The sequence below is a fragment of the Anabrus simplex genome, chromosome 1 (assembly GCF_040414725.1).
Source record: "Anabrus simplex isolate iqAnaSimp1 chromosome 1, ASM4041472v1, whole genome shotgun sequence".
NCBI lineage: Eukaryota > Metazoa > Arthropoda > Insecta > Orthoptera > Tettigoniidae > Anabrus > Anabrus simplex.
In genome coordinates, this window is record NC_090265.1 from 508,362,801 (window position 1) to 508,387,931 (window position 25,131).

A 25,131-nucleotide genomic window follows, 5' to 3' on the forward strand; every position below is an offset into this window, starting at 1 on the left:
GTATCAGTTTCTAAATAATGTTGATCTGCAATGAGCAAGCAGGAGCTCAGGCAAGTTAGGGGGGATACTCCGGGATTAAGCTAATGAGGCCCACCCACTGCTGCAGTGACCGCGAATGTCCTGTGACAACTGGAGAATTTCAGTGAGTGGGCACAAGTTCATGTCAGTGACCGCAAATGTACGCGATTTTGTGATGACCGCAAATGTCCGTGACCGCAAATATCCGGCCACCACATTCGAGAGCTGGTGGGTTTGAATTCCACCGTCGTCAAATTTGAAGTTGGTTTTCCGTGGTTTTCCATTTTCATACCAGGTAAATGCTGCGGCTGTACCATAACCAAGGTCATGGCCGCTGCCGCTACCTTCCTAATCCTAGCCCTTTCTCATCCCTCCATCGCAGAAAATCTTCAATGTGTTAGTGCGGCGTTGAAAATGGCGTATGGCTTTTAGTGCCGAGAAATCCCAGGACGGTTTCGGCTCGCCAGGTGCAGGTCTTTTGATTTGACTCCCGTAGGCGACTTGCGCGTCGTGATGAGGATGAAATGATGATGAAGACAACACACACACCCAGCCCCGTGCCAGGGAAGTTAACAATGATGGTTAGAATTCCCGACCCTGCCGGGAATCGAGACCGGGACCCCTGTGGCCAAAGGCCAGCACGCTAACGATTTAGCCATGGAGAATGCGACGTTAAACAGATAGAAAGAAAGCTCTGACGATAGCATTTATCTCGCACTTGCCTAGGTTTTGCAGATGACCGATATGAAGATTTAAATTAGACTTACTGACAAGGGTCTTTTTGCGAATGCTGTGAACTGACGAAACTGTTTATTTTATTTCCCTCTGTATTGTGATATATTGTAACCGTTCAATAGCACGTTCATAGGCATATCATGAGATCCAGAAAAAAATATATGCCGCTTTCCGCGACATTCTACGACATATAGTGGAGTAATTACCATTTTCCCCCAGACCGGGATGCGAGTGGCGATACGCCAGCTCAGAGGGCGAGGGTCTAGTTACGCGCACAGAGAGAAAAAGAGCTCAGCGAGCCCTTGAAATCGCATTTTTACTTCGCAGACAGAGAAAAGATCAACCACGCCAAGCGCAGGGGAATATTTGGGTCAGAAGGCGGAGTCTATTACAGTGTTTTAACACAAGAACTGGATATTCTCAGCGATTTCCCTTTATATCCACTGGTGCCAACTTACAGTATTCACTTATCAATAATAATAATAATAATAATAATAATAATAATAATAATAATAATAGTTTTGATACACAGGAAATTTACGAATAAGGACTAATCTGGCCGGCGTATTTTATGCTAATTAATGACGTCAGAAGATGCTCTACATAACGAGTGTATCAGTAATGACGCGCTGTAGACAGGTGTGCGTAAATTGAAACCAGATGTTATAGGCGAGCCGCGCGATAAAAACGAGGGACTCCCCAGGATACAATAGCCCAGGCGCTAATTTAGAAAGGAAAGCCTACGAGATTACTAGAGATCCGACGATGCGATTTTAATGAAACTCGATCAGTAGAAAGTGGAATTTTTGGGCTACAATTTGACTACTCACACGACTCTGAGAAGTTATTATTAACGGACCAAACTTTCGCAAGTGGGCGGGGCTTACCACCACTCCAAGCGTCAAGCTAGTTTCACTATATAAGAAACCCCAACTAGTCCACAGTATTTCCATTCTGATACAGTCTACCTCAGTTTTTACATGTTAGCTGTGAAATTTCATCGGTCAGTGTGAGCCAGTGTACTCAGTTATTGTAATTCAGTGTGACTGAAAAATATTGTACGCTGTTCACTTTGAAGTATTGTGTTCGACTTAAGTCTGTGTTATATCGGACAATTTCACGTGAATATATAATCCTATCGTACGGGATGAAGGGAAGATTGTGCGTGTGAGTGTAAGTGCTGGTAGTTCCCATATTAACATATCAAGGGAATGCGTACTATTGGAGTCAGTGGCGGCTCATGTGTATAACATTTAAAGAGCGGGTAGCCTCTGTTGATTGTGCGAGCGTAGTGAAATGCCGATATGTTCTGCAAAGGATTAATTGCCGTGATTAAGGCAAGTGTAGTGTCGGAAGGCGCAAATCGAACTAATATGAAGCGCTTGCATAGTCAGGGAATAGTGTCTGAATGAAAGTGTGACGCTCATATAAACAATGGAAACCACTAACTGTGACGTGTTGCAAAAGGAAAATGAGTAGCGAGCTACAGGAACTAAAAGTCGTTACTCGGTTAGTTCACTTGAATCCAAGAGTGTGTCTAGCCATAGCAGGTTATCTGATGATGCATAAAACATTACATTATTAATAAATTTCCCATTTGCTTGTGTGTACGAGAGTGATCGTCGGGCCTAGGTGAGGAATCTACGAGAGTCGCGTCTTGTGCCTGCATTCATCTCATCAGGAACCACCCAGAACGTCAAACAGCAGTTTGCAGATCAAGCCATCATGTTCGGGACCCAGAAGAAACTGAACTGAGGACACTCCATTAACAAGGCTTCCGTGATGGCAGGTTAAATCTCCCAGATGGACCTTTCGATGACAGCCGACTATAAGCAGAAGCGTTAAGTACATTGCAGTGTTCTAAGCACGAATTTCACATCGCCCATAAAATGTTAAAACTTGAGTATGTAATTTCCTTTAGTATGTAAATATCTCAAGGATAGGTAAGTGCCATAGGCGTTTTTCGAAGGGAGTGAAGCTTTTTATTAATTGGTCTTTATATGAATTTCGTCTGTGATTGGCGTAATCACTATTTTATCCCGTGGAATTTCTTGCATGAATTAATTATAACGTCCCTAGTGTTTGTTGTGTGTGAAGCATTTTAAAGATGGAATTAATACTTCAAGGGACGCTCTAAGTCACTACGGTTCATTAGTCGTTATGAGTCGTCATAATATTTCAATTATAATTTGTTTAAATGCTTCTCAAGTAAGGCAGGTATTACGCTCCCTTTTAATCTTAAGACTGCAACCAGATGAAGATGAAGACATGATTCGGGGTGCGATCCATAATTTATATAGTACGCGAGTGATGTGGTGTTAGTTAAATTACTTGGTGAAATAGAGTCTTCTAAATGAATGGACAATGTGGTTTGAAATACTAATGTGTGAGGTAGGGAGAGACGGTTCGTGTGACAGTGTCCGAAGTGACAAACCGGAAGGATGAAATAATAATATGAATATTAGAATCATAGTACGGCTGACTAGGGCCGGCTCATTGATAAAATGATATGTGGTAGCAATAAATAATTATGTGCCTGGACAGGGCAATAGATGTGTGAAATGAATTCCGTGCATAGGCTGGGAGCGAAAGAGAAAGCGTTCTCCAAGCTGACGAATGCAGGCTACTGCACAGAGATAGATTTACGGCGCTCTAATAGGAAAGAATGTTGAGCCCGGAGATGAGTTCACTCGGCTATCAACAGCTCGGGACATTCATACGAGAAGTCCGCTCCACCTGCACATTGTGTTAAGGGTCGCATGCGAGTTATATATTATCACCAACGTTGTAGACTCGATATTTTATAGGATGAAGTGATTCCACTAATTTTTATTATTAAATTAGATCGAAGGTAGGGTTTTCAAATATGCACCCCGAAACCAGAACATGAGTTCAATACCGTTTGGTATTGACAAACTTGGATCAATGCCACGAGACCTGGAAGGGTCATAATTTCTATATGCATTCTTGTGTGTGAAGTGTATTATTTGTTGTTGTAATTTCAGGTGATTACTTTTTATTCCTATGTTTATATTCATGCGTTATATTATACAATGATGTTTATGGTGTCTTACAGGAAACCAACGTTGCTTGGGTCCGCTTTATGATATAGTGTGATAAGGTATCCCGGAGAAACATGCATATGGATACTGTAGGAATTCATCAAGGTAGTTATGTAAATCTAGTATGCAAAATACGGCGATATGATGATCAATGATTATGGGAATATGCGTAAGTATATTTCATTAAATACTTCACCACCATGAAAGATACCGAGTAATTGTGTTCGTTTCACGAGAGGTGTCATTCCAGTGTATATATTTAATCGTATGTTTGTTGTGCAGTGATATAACAGATACCAGCGGATATCGATAATAAAATAAGAGGACGCCCTTATTCAGTGTAAAGTTTAAATTCCTAGGTGCGTGTTTACAAGATGATTGGAGGTGTCAAACGATAGTCAGAGATAAAACAGACTGACATGGACGTGGAGATATCCTCCAGATAGTTGATTTATTATATATGTAATTATATGGCATTGTCTCGTGTAAAAATGTATTCTTGTGACACTATCAGTTACTGAAAATTAATATTTTTAAATAGGGGACAAACATTCTTCTCATTCCAGTACTTAGTGTATTCCTCTCATGTTATAGAACACCCTACTTTCAATGTATTTATATTATGTGCCCATTTTTATCGAACAAACCATTGACCCGTATGCTCTCGAGCTTAGCCGTTGAGGCAGTGAAAGTATGGAGGAAGGGAGTTCGACGCCCGGAACTGACTTCCGAAGTTGTCGTCCAACAGATTTCCATTCAAACATTTATTTATGAAACTAAGTTGCTTTAATGGTGCCCTGATGAGCGCGGGACAGTTGCAGTATTGTATGTATTTTATATATGAATTATATAATATAATATATAAAATTCGTACACGATTTTTCTAGACGCATGGCTACTTGGAGAATGACATAAAAGGAAGAAGATAGAACTATGATACAGAAATAAAATTTATTTGACCTCCGGTTTTTAGTACAAAGTAAATAAAACAATTTAGATCGTTTCAGCAAATTTGCTGATGAAGTAACGTTTTCATTATTTACACAGTAATATCGGACACAAAGTGACAGTATCTTATTCAGCCTGGTAAAGGACTCAAGGTTCATTTATTACAATTGGGAACAAAAATAAATTAAGTGACCTCTGAATTTGAAGACATCGGTACAAGAAGGGGACAGCTCCACTTTGTACTGGTTTTATGTTTTTTATTGACATACATGAAGAAAAGTATTCTCCCTGTTTGTGCGGAAGAACGATACAGCTCCAATTAATATTCCATAAGATATTGAAGGAAAGGAGTTGTAACAGTCTGTGGTTCGGGGGAAGAATGGGACAGCTCCCGGGAGCTATCCTCTTGTGCCAAACAGAGTTCACTGTCTGGCCACTACAAGCGCTCGAGGTGTTAACAGAGAATACCTAGTCCTTTGTGTTCTTCAGTACAAGCCTAACCTCAGCTTGATTTTGTTTATTCGTGTGTTTCAGTCATGAGTGCTTTCCGTGATATAGTTAACTGTGATTCAGATCCTGATTATGTTCCGGACAGTGACAGTGAGAGTGACAAAGATTGCAGTAGACCTGGGCCTAGTAATGTGAATAAAACAGATTCAACAGGGGGAGTTTCTAGTCAGGCTGAGGATGAATGTTCTAGTAGGCCTAAAGGTGTAGATTGTGTAGGCAAAGTAAACTCTACTATCCTAAAGGGAAAAGGACGAAAGCGGAAGAGAGACTCTACCAAAATGAACTACAATGTTTTGAAGAAGCAGAAGAAGAAGAAGAAGGCAAGTGGAGAAGGGCTCATCAATCCTACAGGTGCAGTGGTTGCAGCTCGTAGCACGGGACCAGATTGCAACTGTAAGTTCAAATGTTTTACTGTGTAAGTGATAATATCAAAACCGATATTATGAACTCCTTTAATGCGATGGCAGATAAGGAAAAACAGGGTATCCATCTGAGTGGTCTCATCAACTTATTGACTGTTCAAAGACGTAGGCCTAAGACAGGCGAGGCCGAAAATAGAGCCTGCGCAGCTCACTACAAAGTAAAACACGATACTTTTGATCAAAAGTTGTGCAAGAAAGCTTTTTGTTCCCTCTATGGAATAGGGAAACGTAGAGTGGAAAGGGTATCTTCAGGAAGGTATCCCCGCGTTGACGGATAAGCGTGGGAAACATGGAAATAGACCAAACAAAATACCTGAGAATATTATTAATCAGATCGATGAGCACATACAAAGCTTCCCTGCTCAAGTATCTCATTATAGCAGAAACAAAAATGTAAAAATACGGTACCTATCACCGGATTTGAGTATTCAAAAAATGCACAGGCTGTATTTACAAAAATATGAGACCGAGGTTTAAAAAAAATAGAAAACGGCAAAGAGAGCAAACCAACAGTTAGCTACGATTTTTACAATCGTTATTTTAACCACAACTATAAACTGTCTTTTGGCACACACTAAACCGACACATGTCAGAAATGTAATCAATTGGAGAACCGAATAAAGTTTGAAAAAAACAGAATCTTTGAAGATATTACAACTTGAAAAAGAACTTCATCAAAGAAAAAGTGAGGAGTTTTATAAAGTCATGAACTCAAAAATCAAAGAATCCAAAACCAATGACAAGATTGAAGTTCTAACTTTTGACTTTCAGCAGAATTTACCTTTGCCGGCAGTGCCAAGTAGAGATGTGTTCTATAAGAGACAGCTGTGGTGCTATAACTTCACTATATATTGTGCAAGCAATGGAAAATCATACTGTTATATTTACAATGAAAGTACCGGAAAGAAAGGTCAGAATGAAGTTATAAGTATGATAAACCATTTCATAACTAATTACATCAGTCCCAGCGTAAAACAACTTTATCTGTTTTCTGACAACTGCTCAGCTCAAAACAAGAATATGGCTCTGATGCAGTACTTTTACACTGTGGTCAAGGGATATAGAAGGTTTGATACGATTGTTCACAGATATCTAGATCCAGGACACAGTTTTTTACCTTACGACCGTTCTTTTGGCATCATTGAAAAGGAGGGAAAAGAGAACGTGTTTTTCTTCCTAAAGATTACGAAGACATAGTAAAAAAGACATCAAAAAAGTTTATTTGTTGTACACGCCAAACAAAATATGTTCTTAGACTTCACAGCCCATTTTAAGAGAAAGTTCAAAACATTACAAACGTTGTACACTAAACCTCAGAATGCAAATGAAAACAATATTCCCAAGAAACCTACTAAAGGCAGTAAGTTCACAATATCGAAGTACAGGTATATGGAGTACACCAAAGATAACATGTTGTGCAGTTCTTCGGTAGTAAAAGACGCTTTCCTGCTAGAAAAACCAAACATTACTTTCTCCCTACCCGAATATGACAATGTTCTTTACCATGGGCCTTTGAAAATAAAAGAGCGAAAGTTCAAAGATGTAAAGGAGTTAGTTGAAAAATATGTTCCCCCAGATTGCTTGTGGTTTTACAATGAACTGATTCAGAAGATGATGCTAAAAGTAACACGAGTGATGTAGAAGATGGGAGTTATGATTACTGAAAAGTAATCCTGTCACATAACGAAGAAAGTAACTAGTTTAATATTATCAAAATACAACATTATTTTTGTCATAAAGCAAACATGTAACCTACTGTACTATTTCCAAAATATATGATTGTTTTTGTCACTATTCGCTCCTTTTCTTACCACGAAAACCAATTAAAACATGTATTTGGAGCAAATACAGGACAACTCCAATACATACATGAATATTTAAGCCGTATATTATATGAAGAATAATTTGTTTTTACAAAATATCATTGAATTCGATTTTTAAGTGACAAAGTCTAAACTAATGCAAAATATAAAAATAAAATCTTTAAAAATAATTTGTTTTAACGTTTTTCGTTGTTTCTGAAAAGTTTTACAAAATGGAGCTCTCCCCTTCTTGCACCGAGGTCTTCACTTTTAAAACAGATTCTATGCATATTTGTACTGAAGATTCCAAAACTGCTGTCCACCTTGTTCTATCAGCTCTAGTTTTTAGATATTGCTAATTTTGTGTTAATTTCTTAATTTATTTCCCGCCAATGTTCGTTTATTTCTTCTACACATTATACATCTTCATGTGAAAATTACATGTTTGTGAATACTTTGTTTGTTTACAGATATATATATATGATTTCATCACGAAGAAAATGTATGAACAACTCTGATGTTTTTCTATACATTTGTGGGAAGTACATACACATACATGTTCTCTCAGTGGCGACAAGTTATAACAAACTTTGTGAAACAAACATATTTTGCTTACTTCAAAATGAAACTGGGGGACGAAGAAAAGTCATAGGGACCATATTTCATGTGTAAAATGTGTACAGAGCACCTGCGACAGTGGAAAAACGGGCTAAGGATGAGCATGCAATTTGGTATTCTGATGGTATTACGTGAGCAGAAAAACCACACTGATGACTGTTAGTTTCGTTTATTAAATATAAAGGGTATCAACGGGAAAAACCGGAGTCGGTGGAAGCATCCTGATTTAGGCTCTGCGAGACGCCCTATTGCACATTCAGGAGAGATACCGTGTCCAACTTGCTCTAGTCTTCTTGAGCTCTGCGAGCTTTCCTGAGCTGTGTGAAGCGACAGATGAATCTAAATAGGGAGACAGGAGGTTCTGATGGGAAACATGATGGTAATTTCGAAGGACGTTCTACTTGAAAAGGTTTCAGTCAGACTGAATTGAACGATCTCATTAGTAAACAAGAAATGGACAAAAACCAACTTAAAATTAAGAAATTTTGTCCCAAAAATACTTGTTGTCTTAATGAAGTACTAGTGTTTCTTTTTGTACATTGTGCGCTTAATTTAACAACCTAACATGTCATAACGTAAAGTGACTAACATCTTAGACACCAAAAAGTGTGTTCCCCAGTGTTATCTGACTCCTCCGTATGGTCGGGAAGAATGTGATGATTTTCCATATGATATGTGTAATTTGTGGAGGTTAAAGCTTGGAGGACATCCAGCAACTCGAGTGCTCCTGGGATGAAATACGTTGGTGACTTTTAGGCAACTGCCTGTATATATTTATCAGTGGATCGAATGTTACCGACAAGAATGTAAGCACTCCTCTCGTCTTCCAGCCCTCTGCCACTCTTAATTGATTTCACGGACATTAGTCCTTAATTTAGTCTTCTTAAGCATCAGCGAAACACAAGAAGTTGAATTTTCCATTGACGTATTCCGAAAGATTTTCGTTTCGAGCGATTTTTTCCCGGATGTTCCCTCTACATATTGAAAAATTCCACTCTTGATTAAATCCATGCGCTCTCCGATAATATTATTACAAAACATATCATACACATTCGTCGCAACAAACTCTTTGAAGATTCCAAATCTTCGTTAAATTTCCTATCTAACGGTATAAACCTGAAACCCATATAAAGCGGTATTCCCAAGGAATTTCTGCAAGTGTCCACCTTCGGCTTAATATGAATGGTTAAATTGATTGAGAAAACTCATATCGAATGAATAAACCTTAGATGATACCTTGGTGGATGATCCCATCGCGATACGAGAGGTTTTGTGTGGACTGCACGTCTACCTTTGCACAAACCAATCGTCTGAATTTCGTCCATCCTCAGTTACCCACCTCAAGGATATACGTACTCACGTCAGGTCTGACCGAGAGGCCTTTATATACTTTTGTATACTACGAACAATTTAATATTTAAAACAGTTTAAAATGGTAAACAACACCACCAAACAATTGTTAGATTGATACGGGAACCAGTGTACGGTGGCTATTTTCTTCAGATGAGTGAATTACGCTGGTTTTGCACCTTGGTTACTCAATACCCTAAAATCTTTTTTTTTTTTTTTTTTTTGAGTTCGTACCTATGGAGACTTTTAATCAAGATAATTAGAACAAGAAAATGTCGGTCGTTTCGTGGTGTAGGGGTAGCGTGCCTGCCTCTCGTCTGGAGGCCCCGGGTTCGATTCCCGGCCAGGCCAGGGAGTTTATCTCAACCTGAGGGCTGGTTCGAAGTCCACTCAGCCTACGTGATTAGAATTGAGGAGCTATCTGACGGTGAGATGGCGGCGAAAGGCCATAATAACGGCCGACAGGATGCGTCGTGCTGACCACACGACCCCTCGTAATCTGCAGGCCTTCGGGCTGAGCTGCGGTCGCTGGACAGTCCAAGGCCCTTTCAAGGGCATTAAGTGCCGTGGGGTTTGGTTTAAATGTCGGTCGTTATCAAACATCAAATACACATCCCCGCATTCCTCAAATTACATCAAAAATATAAAACGAATCCCACTGGAAAATGCATACTTGTACTGAATAAAGGTCGCATTGCAAACGTGTTATTGCACTGACAAAGGAAATTATAGCCGACACCCCAGTCTAGTTCCTGTATAACGTACAAAATCTTGACACAAAGTCTGGGTAAATTTTGTACGGAAGAACCAGTGTCAATATTTGTATTCCTCATCCGTGCTCTGGTCTTTCGTAATGAAATATTTCTCACCTCACCCTTTGCACTGATGAGCAATTGAATTAGAGATGGCTGCCGTTTTGACGAAATGGCGCTGTGGTCGTCCCAGGTTCGACATGGCACATGAGTGCGACGTCGTCTGACCTCGTACTGGCCGTGTGAGTAACATGTGAGCACAGGGTGGGTAAGACACGAGATATCAACGCGTATGAATGCGGTCAAATTGTCGGTGCCATACGTATGGCCTGTTCCATTTCCAAAGCGTGCAGGCAAAGGGCCTTCCATACACTACCGTGTCCAGAGTGTACCATAAGTACATAGATTCGGGAAAAACCACCATCGCCAATGTCAACTGCCGTGGAATAAAACGTATTTTTGACAGGTATCACCTTCGACCGCCTTGGACGGTGAGGGATGCATTGCCACTGGAACACCACCATTGAACTCTGAAAGCATAGAGGTAGATCGCCCGGAGAAGTGAGTCGTGGTACCTGTTTGTTCAAGGTGATGGCAGAGGATTGCGTCACAAAATACTCGAAGCAATGGATTCTCTTGTCAACAGGGCACGATTCAGGCCAGAGATGGCTGAATCACCGTATGGGGACTGTTCATGTGAGATGAAATGGGACCCCTGGTACATCTAACAACGTCCCTCTCCAACGAACGATACAGGAACCTACTGTTCACCTCAAGCACGCTGCAGAACGGACCATTGACCTAGATGCTAGACCTCTTTGAACAACGAGCATCATCAAACATCACACTGCAGGAGACCTGTGTGTACAGTCATCTAGCGGAGATGAGTGGCAGCAGAAGAGGTAGAGCACAATTCAGTTTAACAACAATAGTCAGTCAATGCAATACTATTGTTGATAGTTATAGGGGCTTAAGCTGATGACATATGGAGTGGTTTTTGTGGACTCGGTCACCGCTGCCTGTGACTGACACGCGAAGCGGTTTTTGTCGATTCGGCCGCCGCCTATGACTGACACGCGAAGCCCTTTTTGTCAAGTCGGCCGCCGCCTGTGACTGACACGCGAACCGGTTTTTGCCGAGTCAGCCGCCGCCTGTGATTGGAACGCGAAGCGGTTTTTGTCGAGTCGGCCGCCCCCTTTGAATGACACACGAAGCTGTTTTTGCCGACTCGGCCGTCACCTGTGACTGACACACGAAGCGGATTTTGCGGAGTCGGCCGTCACCTGTGTTTGACACACGAAGTGGTTTTTGCGGACTCGGTGGCCGCTTCCTGTGACTGACATGCAAAGTGGTTTTTACCGAATCAGCTCCGCCTGTGACAAAACACACGACGTAGGAGCTAGCATTGCACAGATGGGTCTTTACAAGGAACGTATAATACTTTTGTAACTGATTTACTTTCTATGGTGGCGAAGGAAACATCGAAGAATATGGATTAACTGAGAGATATTTTGTTTATTGCTGGCAAGTGAGGAGTCGCGCTGCGACGCCCGAGTGCGCGAATTTCGGTTCATCCTGTATATATCCTTTTTTTTTACGTCGCACCGACACAGTTACGTCTTATGGCGACGATGGCACAGGGAGGGGCTAGGAGTTGGAAGGAAGTGGCCGGGGCCTTAGTTAAGGTACAGCCCGCGTTCGCCTGGTGTGAAAATGGGAAACCACGGAAAACCATTTTCAGGGCTGCCGACAGTGGGGTTCGAACCCACTATCTCCCGAATACTGGATACTGGCCGCACTTAAGCGATTGCAGCTATCCAGCTCGGTTATCTTTCTTTTGCACCCTTCTGCAGACGTATCCTGTTCCGCAAACTGATTCACAATCTCTTCCCAGGAGGTTTTCCTTTGGGTCCTGTCTATAATATAAGTACCGTGAGATATCCCATGTCCGCCTCTGTGTTGTAGTGGTTAGTGTGATTAGCAGCCGCCCCCGGAGGCCCGGGTTCGAATCCCGTCTCTGCCACGAAATTTGAAAAGTGGTACGAGGGCAGGAACGGGGTCCACTCAGCCTCGGGAGGTCAACTGAGTAGAGGTGGTTTCGATTCCCACCTCAACCATTCTCGAAGTGATTTTCCGTGGTTTCTCACCTCTCTTCCAGGCAAATGCCGGTATGGCACCTAACTTAAGGCCACGGCCGTTTCCTTCCCACTTCCTTGTCTATCCCTTCCAATCTTCCCATACCCTCACAAGGTCCCTGTTCAGCATAGCAGGTGAGGCCGCCCGGGCGATGTACTGGTCATCCTCCCCAGTTGTATCCCCGACCCAGAGTCTGAAACTCCAGGACACTGCCCTTGAGGTGGTAGAGGTGGGATCCCTCGCTCAGTCCGAGGGAATAACCGACCCTGGAGGGTAATCAGATTAAGAAGAAGAAGAAGAGATATCCCATACTCTTGACCGGGCATGGAACTCACTGATCAAATTTTCTATGTTAACCCTGTTATCCATCATTCTGCCAAAAAAAAAAAGTGGAATACGAGAGAAAAAAGTATTAGTAAATATGTGTATACTTTTGGTATTGTTGTACGTAATATACGCAGGGTTATGTAGTTAATAATATAAAATAACGTTCTAAATTGTTCCTATTCCCAGAGTTTCCCTTAAGTACCTTTTCATGTGTATTATTGATTTCAAACAAACTTCATGAAATCTAATTCGGCGATAGCTTTCAATTCCCAGTTTTATGGTTCTTTTCCCGTCATTCTTCGAGTGATCGTTTCTTCCCACTTCGACTGTCACTTCATTATGTTCCCGATCAGTAGAAGCTAATGAACACGTTGTTTTGCATCTTATAGAAGCATTTATGAGAACAACGCTCACGGTCGCTAGCACTACACAACAGAAACATATTTTAATTTATTTCCGCAATAAAAGTAGCCAAGCCGCCTCTGTGGTGTAGTGGTTAGTGTGATTAGCTGCCACCCCCGGAGGCCCGGGTTCGATTCCCGGCTCTGCCACGAAATTTGAAAAGTGGTACGAGGGCTGGAACGGGGTCCACTCAGCCTCGGGAGGTCAACTGAGTAGAGGTGGGTTCGATTCCCACCTCAGCTATCCTGGAAGTGGTTTTCCGTGGTTTCCCACTTCTCCTCCAAGCAAATGCCGGGATGGTACCTAACTTAAGGCCACTGTCGCTTCCTTCCCTCTTCCTTGTCCATCCCTTCCAATCATCCCATCCCCAAGCAAGGCCCCTGTTCCGCATAGCAGGTGAGGCCGCCTGGGCGAGGTACTAGTCATCCTCCCTAGTTGTATCCCCGACCAAGAGTCTGAAGCTCCAGGACACTGCCCTTGATGCGGTAGAGGTGGGATCCCTCGCTGAGTCCGAGAGAAAAACAAACCCTGGAGGGTAAGCAGATTAAGAAGAAGAAGAAGAAGAAGAAGAAGAAGACAAGTAGCCAAACTATGCTAAAATGGGGTCAAGAAAAATGAATATTTTTTAAATTAGTTCTGGTACCGAGATACACAACTTCTTGTTCTATGTATTATTTAGTAAAGTGCAAAATTGCAACGATATTATACTAATACAACGTAAATTAAATGTATTTTGATTCACTCGATCGTAAATAAAACAAACTACATACTAAAATATACAGGAATTGAAACAACTACCTGAAATACAGATGTAGTGTTCTACAAATTCGTGCGCCTTCTCTTTGCTTGACCCCCTGCGGGTGGGGGACGCACATGTAGAATACACCCGCGGTATACCCTGCCTGTCCTAAGAGGCGACTAAAAGGGGCGACCAAGGGCTGACTGAATTAGAACCATGAAACTAATTTTGAATCGTACCATCACGCGGGGAACACCATAGGTTGCCTGTACTTGCGAGTAGTACCACTAAATTCGGTACGAAATAGGTTTGTGATTAGTAGCAGTAAAATCCTGGCCTGGTGGATTCCAGTACCCGTGCGTCGTACCCATGTGAGCAACACCGCGGGTCTGGGCGTAGCCTGTGAGTTGTACCGCTATATGAGCGGCATCGTGGGTCTGCGTTGCCTGTGATTGGTACCCACTATGTGAAGAACACCACGGAAATACCTGCGCCCGTGTTTAGTACACCTAGGTGGGGAACCTTCTCGGTTTGCGTTGACTCTGAGTTGGGCCATTGTGTGAGACACACCATAGGTCTGCGTTACTTGTACGTATTGCAATACTTGTGAGTAGTACCATCTTTTGTGGAACACCGTGAGTCTTCGCTACTTCTGATTAAAACCCCAACATGACACATACCATGGTTCTATTTTACTCGCGACATGTACCATTCTGTGGGGCCTTAGACGTGGATTTTGCACCCCCTTTAGACACCAAGCATCATTGTGCTTTATAAGTGGTTCCTTGGTCGGTAATAATGTTATTTTCGATCTGTATTGAGTCCGATCAACTGGTTTTTGTTTGTTTGTTTTGTGTTTTGTTGAGTTCCTGTCCATCCATTCATTCTTCATGCCATATTTTATTTTTATTTTGGTCAGTGGATGCCTTTGCAATTTTTGTTCTTTCATTTCGTACCATTAGGGGCCGATGACCTTCGATGTTAGGCCCCTTAAAACAACAAGCATCATCATCATCATCTCTTTGCTTGTGGCCGGTGATATCTCTTGTCAATGTCCAACAGTAGTCTGTCTGCATAGCAGAGTTCCACTGACCCTGATATCTACGTTCCATCGTAGAGATATCTTGGCGGAAGCGCTCACCATAGTCACCGCAGTTCTCTGGGTGGAAGGCTAGATGAGAGTGGACAAAGTGCCTTTTGAAGGACATGTTCTAGCCTAACCAATGACTCTTGTCTAGAAGGTTGTATACAAGCTCAGCATAAGTTCCAGCTCTTCGGTTACCCAAGAATCCATGCACAACACTATTAAAGGCTTCCCAAGCTGGTTGCTCATCACCGTGGAGGACTCGCCTGAAATTTTCATCAACATGAAGTTCACGAATATGAGAACCAATGAGGATTCCTTCTTTGATTTTAGCCTCACTTAGCCGTAGAAATTTGTCTCTCAGGTACTTTGAACCTACTCTTTCCTTGTTCACCCCCTTTACAAATATTGTCATAAGCCCGAGTTTAATGTGTAAAGGGGGCAGAAGAACTTAGCTTAGACCAACCAGAGGGCTATGCTGGAAATTCCTTTCCCAGGGTTGTAGAGTTTCCCTTTGAGACCAGTCTTTTCTGTTATAGTGTGAAGATGAGCCCGAAGGGTCCCACTCACACAGGAAACAGCAGTAATTGGTGCACTCCAACTGCATGCTCAACAATATTGAAAATTTCTTTCAGGTCACCACAGATCTGCCATTGGTACTCTTTGTACCTAATTGTTTCCAGAAGTATTCTCATATTGTCATATGTTTCCTTCATTATGGGCAGCATGACCTACCGGAATTGAAGGAAGACAATTATCATTGTGCAGGTAAACACTTTATAAACTAAGCTTTGATGAGTCTACGAATAGCCTCCATCCTGTAGCTCGTGCCTCATATTCAAAGCTGTCATCAAACCATTCACGTCACAGCAGGCAACTAGGTTATGATTTTTGTTGTTAAAATATGGAACCGAATCTTTCTGCTGACTCCAATATATTGAAATTTTAATTATATTCTAGAAGATTTCACATTTGAGTCTAGAATCTAGAAGCTCGGCTTTATCTTTTGGTAGATCCAGGTCTCGAATTAGATCACTTACGAAGTAGTTCACCTTGAGTAAGTCTCCGCGGATTGTCCAGTAATTGAGGTGCGGAATCTTTTGATGTGAAGTCTCAGGCTCTGGGTATGATGTCTCCTGCGTATCCTTCGCACTGTTTTCATCTTCATCTAAGTAGGTACGGGTATATTCCTCCCCATGTGGCACTGGTTGGATAGCTGGTGTGATTTTGGGGTATTTGATAAGACATTTTCTTCTTCCTTGATATACCATTCTTAACAGGAGGCAACGTGATTTGTCGGTTCAGTCAAGATCACAGGGATGCCAAAGTTTATTGAACGTCCATTTTTCATAACCTATCTACGCAGATTCACAGAACATGAATTGCGGCAAACATGAGGTGCCCACGTTTTGTGTTGATCCCTTAAATTCATGCCGAAATAATGGTGGTAGGCTGTCTTTAAAAGTGAAGAAATTGGGCGTTTCTGGGCGGCAAATGTCACATCACCACACACAGAACAAAAATTGCCCACTTTTAAAATATATTTACGTGACTTTTCAAGTTAAGTATGACCACAAAACAAACCTGTAAACAATGAAAGTGAAATCAGTCTGAACTTCAATCAAATAAACGGTAAACTGGCATTATACAAAATAGGGTATACAGTGAATCCTCATGCCTGCTTCTGGGTTTGCCAACTCCTGTATTTGTTTCAAAGTTACCTTACTCAGCCGCTTTCTTTTATGTGCATATCCAAAAGCATCAAAACGGGCTATATCTCGAAAATGAGAGATAACTAAGCGTTTTAAATGTCACATTCATTTCTAACACACACACAAAAAACACAGTAAGAAATAAGTACTTTCAAGTCACAAAAAATTTCGCTATTGTCCAGTGTAGTTAGTTCGTTACTTTGACAGGTGAACCATATTTGCACGTAAGCGATGCTCACCGTTGAAAAAAGGATTAACTTAACGGACTGAAATAAAACCAAGTGCAGGAATATCCCGGATTTTTCTACTTTACTACTGGCAAGCTTCTAAAAAATCGGATTAGGCATTTTAGCATGTATTCGCTTAGAACAGACCGACCAACGGACAGACGAAATTTTCAATAATGATATGTATATCGTGTTTGCATCATGTATACAACCAACACTCTTAAAATCGTAGGAGGCACTACATTCTTATTAGGTAAGCATATTAGGCAGATTTTCACTAAGATACAGTCAGTGCAATATTATTGTTGAGATTTACGAGCTTAGAATACTGTAGAATATTATATTTTATTTCCTTCCTGTTCGATGATATAGAGAGGGGATGGTTGTCTAGTAGTACCTCCTCTTAAAGCAATAATCACCACCACCGCCACCGCTTGACGGTGTTACATTATTGGAGGCATTGGGATTGTTCTCCTCGCGCCTATCATCAGCTTCCTAACTTAAATATTCCCACTGATGCTGCACTTTCCTTTGGGGTAAGAAACAGCTACTACTACTACTACTACTACTACTACTACTAATACTACTGCTACTACTAAAATGAGGATTTTAGAATCGAACAAGCTAAGTGGGAGGCTACTATTCTCAACTCAAGATCACAACATAAACAGTCAAGCAGAAATATGTGTTAGTTAATGTCCTTGTCTATACATTTATTCATTTCTTTACTCAAATATATCGTAGTGATATCAATTTAATAATAATAATAATAATAATAATAATAATAATAATAATAATAATAATAATAATAATAATAATAATACTGGTTCCTTGACTGAATGGACAGCGTTCAGGTCTTCGGTTCAGAGGGTCCTGGATCCGATTCTTGGCAAGTTGGGTGATTTTAACCGCAGATGGCTAACTCCTCTGCTTCGGATGGGTGTTTGTGTTCGTCTCAGTACACTTCTATGCAACACAACACACTATTAAACTCTACAGAAACATGCAATAGTGAATACATCCTTCCACATAGGATTGGCTTCAGGAAGAGCACCCGGCCGTAAAACAGGGCCAAATACACATCTGCGACACTGGTCGCACCACAACCCCACCAGAGAGTAAGAGAACGGTGGAATGATAATAATAATAATAATAATAATAATAATAATAATAATAATAATAATAATAATAATAATAATAATTTCATTCTCCGGGCTATCCAGTAAAAGGATATCACGAACTGCAGCTAATCAGCAGTTGTCTATCATCACAACTTTATCATTTTTGTGGTATCATTTTCATTTTATCTCACGTACATGCACTTGTTTTTATATAAATTCATCAGAATAGCGCAATAAAACATCTTCAATAACCCATTCGACTACAGACCGCACAATCAATAGGACATAACTGTGTTATTGTGATGAAGGTGACAGGTGACGTATTGGGAGACTGCAACCCAAAGAGTTTAAATGAAAAATAAAACAAATTTCCTTGCTGACAATTTTATTGTCTGTATAGGTTATGCATACCAATATACAGCGTGCTCACGAATATGAGGGCAAATTAAGGGGAGAATGTACATGAAAAATAGAAAAACACAGATAATCCAATTTCATGAAGAAAAATATTGACTCAAAAAAAGGGTACATAAAGAATCTACAGTAGAAATCCGCTATAGCGAGTACGGCATAGAGCGCGAACACCGTTGTAACAACAGTTTTTATGGCCTGCGAAAATTCTGTATTAATATGTGTAATATCTTATCGTTACAGCGAGAACACTTTGAGTGATTCAGCGGTTATTACGGGCGTTTTCGATACTTATACTCTCCAGTGTTTATAATGGAGCCGGCCCTGCGGTGGAGGGGTAGCGTGCCTGCCTCTTATCCCGGCCAGGTCAAGGATTTTTACCTGTACCTGAGGGCTAGTTCGAGGTCCAATCAGCCTACGTGATTACAACTGACGAGCTATCTGACGGTGAGATGGCGACTCCGGTCTAGAAAGCCAAGAATAACGGCTGAGAGGATTCGTCGCGCTGACCACACGACACCTCGTAATCTGCAGAACTTCGGGTTGAGCAGCGGTCGCTTGGTAGGCCATGGCACTTCTGGGCTGTTGCGCCATGGGGTTTGGTTTTTAACGTTTATAATGAAGACGATCGATCACCTTCCGTATCTATTTCATGTTACGTGCACGAATGACCTCTCACCAATATTTGGACGAGCTCTCGACGTCGATTAATAAAGTGATCGACAGCAGCGATCCTTTCATTTTAATTTCTTTTGTTTGTTTACGATTTGCTTTACGTTACACCGACACAGATAGGTCTTATGGCGACGATGGAATAGGAAAGTGCTAGAAGTGGGAACGAAGTGACTATGGTCTTAATTAAGGTACAGCTCCTGCATATTCCTGATGTGAAAAAGGGAAATCACCAAAACCATCTTCAGGGCTGCCGACAGCGGGGTTCGAACACACTGAACCCACTATCTCCCGAATGCAAGCTAAACCGCGTATCCACTTGCTCGGTGTTTAAATAAAATAAGAATGTAACACTTCTGAAGAAACGGCAGTGTGTATCACTGATTTCCAAGGTTAGGTTATGTACCCACCCGTCTCATAAAAATTCAGAATGGTTGTTCCGATGGAACATTTTATAGTAAAAACTTTTCATTACTCTACAGGCGGTTAAATTTTTTTTTTTACATACTTCATGAACATGCCTTTGCTGGCGAGATGCAGTGTTTTCAGTACACCATGTCTTCTGGCATTGGCCAGAATAAATGTGTTACTTTCATTGACCTGTCCCAGTCTCGTCCTTGGTTTTGACAATATGAAAGTGACCGTGGTATGAGCGATGCTAGTACCACCATTCCTTACGCAGCCAGTCCCTGTTATGAATGGTGTGAAAATATCGCTGATAGGGTCGGTCGGTTTCAGTGGGCTTGGCAGACTGATATGCAATAGCAACTTACATCCCAGTGAGAAAAGCAACAGGAAACTAATTCACTCCTCATTTCCCTAGTGTGCCCCTTCAGTGACACCTAAGTTATCTATGACAGCTATTGGTGGACCTGTAGAGGATCAAACCAGCCTTCGGGCTGAATACACAACAACAACTTCATGAACAATAAAGTTAGGTCAGGTAGCGCTGTTTGAAGTAAGAAAAATGACAGTTTTGCCACAGAAGCCTCCACAATGATGCTGTTACAATTCTTAAGAATTAACAGTTACGGAAAATGTGATGTATAACGACAGTTCGCTATAGCGAGTACATTTCTCACCTTACGCATTCTCGTTATAACCGACTTCTAAAAATAGCGCGAAAGTGCTTATTTCGGAAACAAAACTCAAACTGTTGAAAGCCTAGCCTAGCTCACCAACTTTTCTTTTACTCTTTTAAGGCTGCGCGAATAACCCTCAGGGCGAAAAAACCGCATACGAATAAACGGGAGTACACTGTATTTGATTATGATAACTTAATGAATTTTTAGTCACTCGCTAAACAGTCAAAATTAATACAACTTGACATCTAGATCTTCTCTAGATAACTTCTCGAGCTCTCGTTATATTATCACAGTAAGTTTCACTCTAGGATTAAACAGAGTTTGAACCTTATTCATCTGTGTGGAACACGGGCTGTTAACACACTACGCTATTCACACTCCAATAATAATAATAATAATAATAATAATAATAATAATAATAATAATAACAACAATGAGAGAGAAAACATTTACAAATGTACTGCTAGATTTTCGTCCAGTTGTCACAATACACAGTATATAAAATTCAATCAAAAATAGGCAACCTGTTGTGAGCATATTTTCATTTATATTTAACAAACCATGCTAAATTATTTTACCAATTTATTTCTTCACACAAATGTGATGGTACATGGCCACGGAGTCGGTGATGATGCTCTCTATAATGAACTTCAACCCCACTATCGGCAGTCCTGAAGATGGTTCTCCGTGTTTTCCCATTTTCACACCAGGCAAATACTGCAGCTGTACCTTAATTAAGGCCACGGCCGCTACCTTCGTATTCCTAGCCATTTCCTGTCAAATCGTCCCCATAAAACATATCTGTGTCGGTGCGATGGAAAGCAAATTGAAAAAAAGAAAAGTATAATGAACTTCGGGATTTTGACCCAAAATACCCAATGTTGCTAGAACTTGGGCCACGGATTGATAGGATAATTCGAATAAAAGGCCATCAACAACGAGCTGACAGCTCCCGTAGCGTTCCCGATATTTCTCTCTCGGGAAAGCTCACCAATTATTTTCCTAGTTTTTAAGGCTGCACGAATAACCCGCAGACTGATTTGTATCGTTTGATTCAAAATGAATTGTCGAATCAACAACAAATGCCACGTGAGAATCTTTCTTGAAAGCAACAATAGGGCCTATGAAGAAATCAAGCCCGTGGACTTCTTCAAAACTTAACCCATATTCATCAAGAATTTGATAATAACATACAGCAAGTGGCTGTGCGCTTTGGGTCCCATAGCTATCAGCTCGCATTCGGGAGAAAGTGGGTTCGAGCCCCACTACCGGCAGCCCTGCAAATGGTTTTCCGTGGTTTCCTATTTTCACACCAAGAAAATGCTGTGTATGTATCTTAGTTAAGGCCTGGGTCGCTTTGTTTCCACTCCTAGCCTTTTTCTCTCCCAGCGTCGCGATAGGACCTACGTCAGTGTAACGTAGGCTAAAAACCAAACCAAACTCCATGGCACTACAGCCCTTGAAGGGACTTGGCCTACCAAGCGACCGCTGCTCAGCCCAAAGGCCTGCGGATTACGAGGTGTCGTGTGGTCAGCACGACTAATCCTCTCGGCCGTTATTCTTGGCTTTCTAGACCGGGGCCGCTACCTCACCGTCAGATAGCTCCTCAATTCTAATCACGTAGACTGAGTGGACCTCGAACCAGCCCTCAGGTCCAGGTAAATATCCCTGACCTGGCCGGGAATCTAACCCGGGGCCTCCGGGCAAGAGGCAGGCACGCTACCCCTACACCACGGGGCCGGCCCTAACGTAGGCTAACCCTAAAAATGCACGAATCAAAACACCAAATTTCTGATTTCAGAATGCTAAAAACCATCACCCCTACAACAATCACACCCGAGGATGACGTCATCGCAGGAGAAGAAAATGGCGCCGATTGCAGCATCATCATGTTCTAGTATCGGCTGTAACTCCGGACTGAGCGGATGCACTTCAATGATTAAGTTGTCATTTGAAATAACTAGAGAGAGCTTTAAGACATACTATACTTGTAGAGTGACATCTGAAAGAAGCGAACGGTACTCTTTTAAAATTTGCATTCGTGACAGATTTTTTTTTTTTTTTTTTTGCAAGTTGCTTTACGTCGCAGCGACACTGATAGGTCTTATGGCGACGATGGGACAGGGAAGGGCTAGGAGTTGGAAGGAAGCGGCCATGGCCTTAATTAAGGTACAGCCCCAGCATTTGCCTGGTGTGAAAATGGGAAACCACGGAAAACCATCTTCAGGCCTGCCGATAGTGGGATTCGAACCTACTATCTCCCGGATAAAGCTCACAGCCGCGCACCTCTACGCGCACGGCCAACTCGCCCGGTAAACATAATTTCTAAATGTCGAATAGTGTCTCTCGGGGGCAAAGAGAAAATTAATGAAAGGGCATTCTAATGATGGATGGCACAGAAATGATTTGATTGGCACCTTGACCATTGAAATACGTTCACTCATTCCAAGTAACGCCTGACAATAGAACAAACCGGCGCCATTAAATTCTCCCTTACTGCGCCATGATGACGTCATCGGCGGATGTGATTGTCATCTTATCTCGCACATAATTTTGTCCTCCACACGATGGTGTAGGCCTACATGCTTCTTAGCTCTAAGTTGTAAGGGGGCTTTTGAGAGAAATGCTAGTAAGGATTAAAAATTAATAATACATTTTAATACACAATGATTAGCTCAGATTCACTCGTTGGTGACATGTGCATGGCTGAAGTCACTCTTCCTTTGCATTTGAAATTCGTGTTAGCATAGACTTGCATTCATCAGGAGCCCCGTTCATAAACGTCAGAATGCTTCCGACGCAGGCGCTTCTGCCGTGAGCAGTCGATTTGACCGAGTATGGAACGGACTCGACTCCAATATGCCCATCGTTCTGAGTGGCGATTTCAATTCTGATTCCATCAGAACTGAACAGTTGCGCACATTCATGAAAAATCACTTGTTTATATTCGGCGGTCGAGTGCGCGACCACTTCTAGGCTTACTTTTTTGCAATTTGCTTTACGTCGCACCGTCACAGATAGGTCTTATGGCGGCAATGGAATACGAAATAGCTAGGAGTGGGAAGGAAGCGTTGTGGCCTTAACTAAGGAACAGCCTCAGCATTTGTCTGGTGTGAAAATGGGAAACCACCGAAAACCATCCTCAGGGCTGCCGACAGTGGGGTTTGAACCCACTACTTCCTGAATGCAAGCTCAGCTGCGCGACCCTAACCGTACGAACCTAGTCAGCCCCAGACTTTCTTGTCTCGATCTTACATTTGTGTGAAACATTACTGTAGAAACTTTGTCATGTACCATATTTCTCACATCATATGTCTATTCTCCATAAGCTTTGTAACTAGTGTTAACATACGAAGTTCAAAAGAAAACGTTGCATTTTGTTTCGCCGGACCAGGTAGACGTATTCATTCATAAACGCTTGCGGCTGTATCCAATGCTAAACTCGTTTCTTGATTAAAGAGGAAAGTATGTTCTAAAATATAAAGATAGAATGAGCCTCCGTGGCTCAGACAGCAGCGCGTCGGCCTCTCACCGCTGGATACCGTGGTTCAAATCCCGGTCACTCCATGTGATGTTTGTGCTGGACAAAGCGGAGGCGGGACAGGTTTTTCTCCGGGTACTCCGGCTTTCCCTGTCATCTTTCATTCCAGCAACACTCTCCAATATCATTTCATAACATTTGAAAACGAAAACCTACAACCTGTTTTCCAGTCATTGACCGGCTCAGATATGGAATGCATGAAGCAGTTACAGGCTATTAATACGATGGGGTCGCCACTCCCAAAGTGATTTATTAATGACTGAGAGATGTTATGAAATGAGAATGGAGAGTGTTGCTGGAATGAATAATGACAGGGAAAACCGGAGTAGCCGGAGAAAAACCTGTCCCGCCTCCGCTTTGTCCAGCACAAATCTCACATGGAGCGACCGGGATTTGAACCACGGTATTCAGCGGTGAGAGGGCGACGCGCTGCTGTCTGAGCCACGGAGGCTCTCATAGCATTTAGCAGTCATTAATAAATGACGAGTGGTGACCCCATTGTAGTAATAGCCTATATATGGTTCATTCATTACATCTCTGACCCGGTCAAAGACTGGATAACAGGTTGTAGGTTTTCATAAAGATATAATAAAATGAAAATGGACTGGTTCATAAAGATATACCTTCCCCCTTAACGTTCCATTAAATCTATTGGTTACGAGTCTCTCTCAAGCACTTTCAACCCCCTGTGGGTGGGGACGGTAGCATAACACCCACGGTATCCCCTGGCTGTCGTAAGAGGCGACTAAAAGGGCCCATAGGGGCTCGAAATATCGGAGTGGGGATTGACGATCACGGGGCCCTGAGCTGAGTCCTGGCATTGCTTCCACTTATTTGTGCCAGGCTCCTCTCTTTCATCTATCCTATCCTACCTTCCTTGGTCAACTCTTCTCCCTCTTTGCTATACAATCACTGTTTGTTACGGACATATTACAAGGACTCACCTGGCCGTCTCTTTGCTGTCCTGCACGGCGGTCATGGCAGTCACTGGAGCTCCCGACCTGGCTGGTTGCTCAGCTACAGCTGCAAGCGCGGTGGGGATAGCGCAAGGACGATGGGTCACGTGCGAGGTGGGCACAAACTTCCTCAACCATGCACTGGTTAACTCTGCGATGAGAGAAGACACGACCGAACAGCTGACCGCTCCATTTAACTCCTCCGCAGGCAAGTGTCCTCTTGAACAAGTCGTTTGTGTTCATCTAAGGCAGGGATTTTCAACAAGATCGTGAGCACCACCCACGTGAATTACTATGTTTTCCGTGGTTTCCTAATTTCATACCAGGTAAATGCTGGAGCTGTACCTTAATTAAGGTCGCAGCCGCTTCCTTCCCACTCCTAGACCTTTCCTGTCCCATCGTCGCTATAATGCATATCTGTGTCGGTGCGACGCAAAGCAAACTGTAAAAGAAAAATACTATCTGAGCACCATGGAATTGTATAGTTTTAATTAATGATTA

At 42.1% G+C, this 25,131-nt stretch overlaps 1 protein-coding gene across 1 annotated transcript in view; it reads right to left on the bottom strand.

The window, feature by feature from the left end:
- The window catches only part of LOC136868451 (vesicular glutamate transporter 2), a 169,297-nt gene extending 144,616 nt beyond the window's left edge, over window positions 1–24,681 (bottom strand). The window contains exon 1 of the mRNA XM_067144775.2: window positions 24,619–24,681. Within this exon, the coding sequence (XP_067000876.2) occupies window positions 24,619–24,653 (35 nt within the window). The 5' untranslated portion in view covers window positions 24,654–24,681. The remainder of the gene's footprint in view (window positions 1–24,618) is intronic.
- Between the last annotated feature and the right edge of the window lie 450 nt (window positions 24,682–25,131).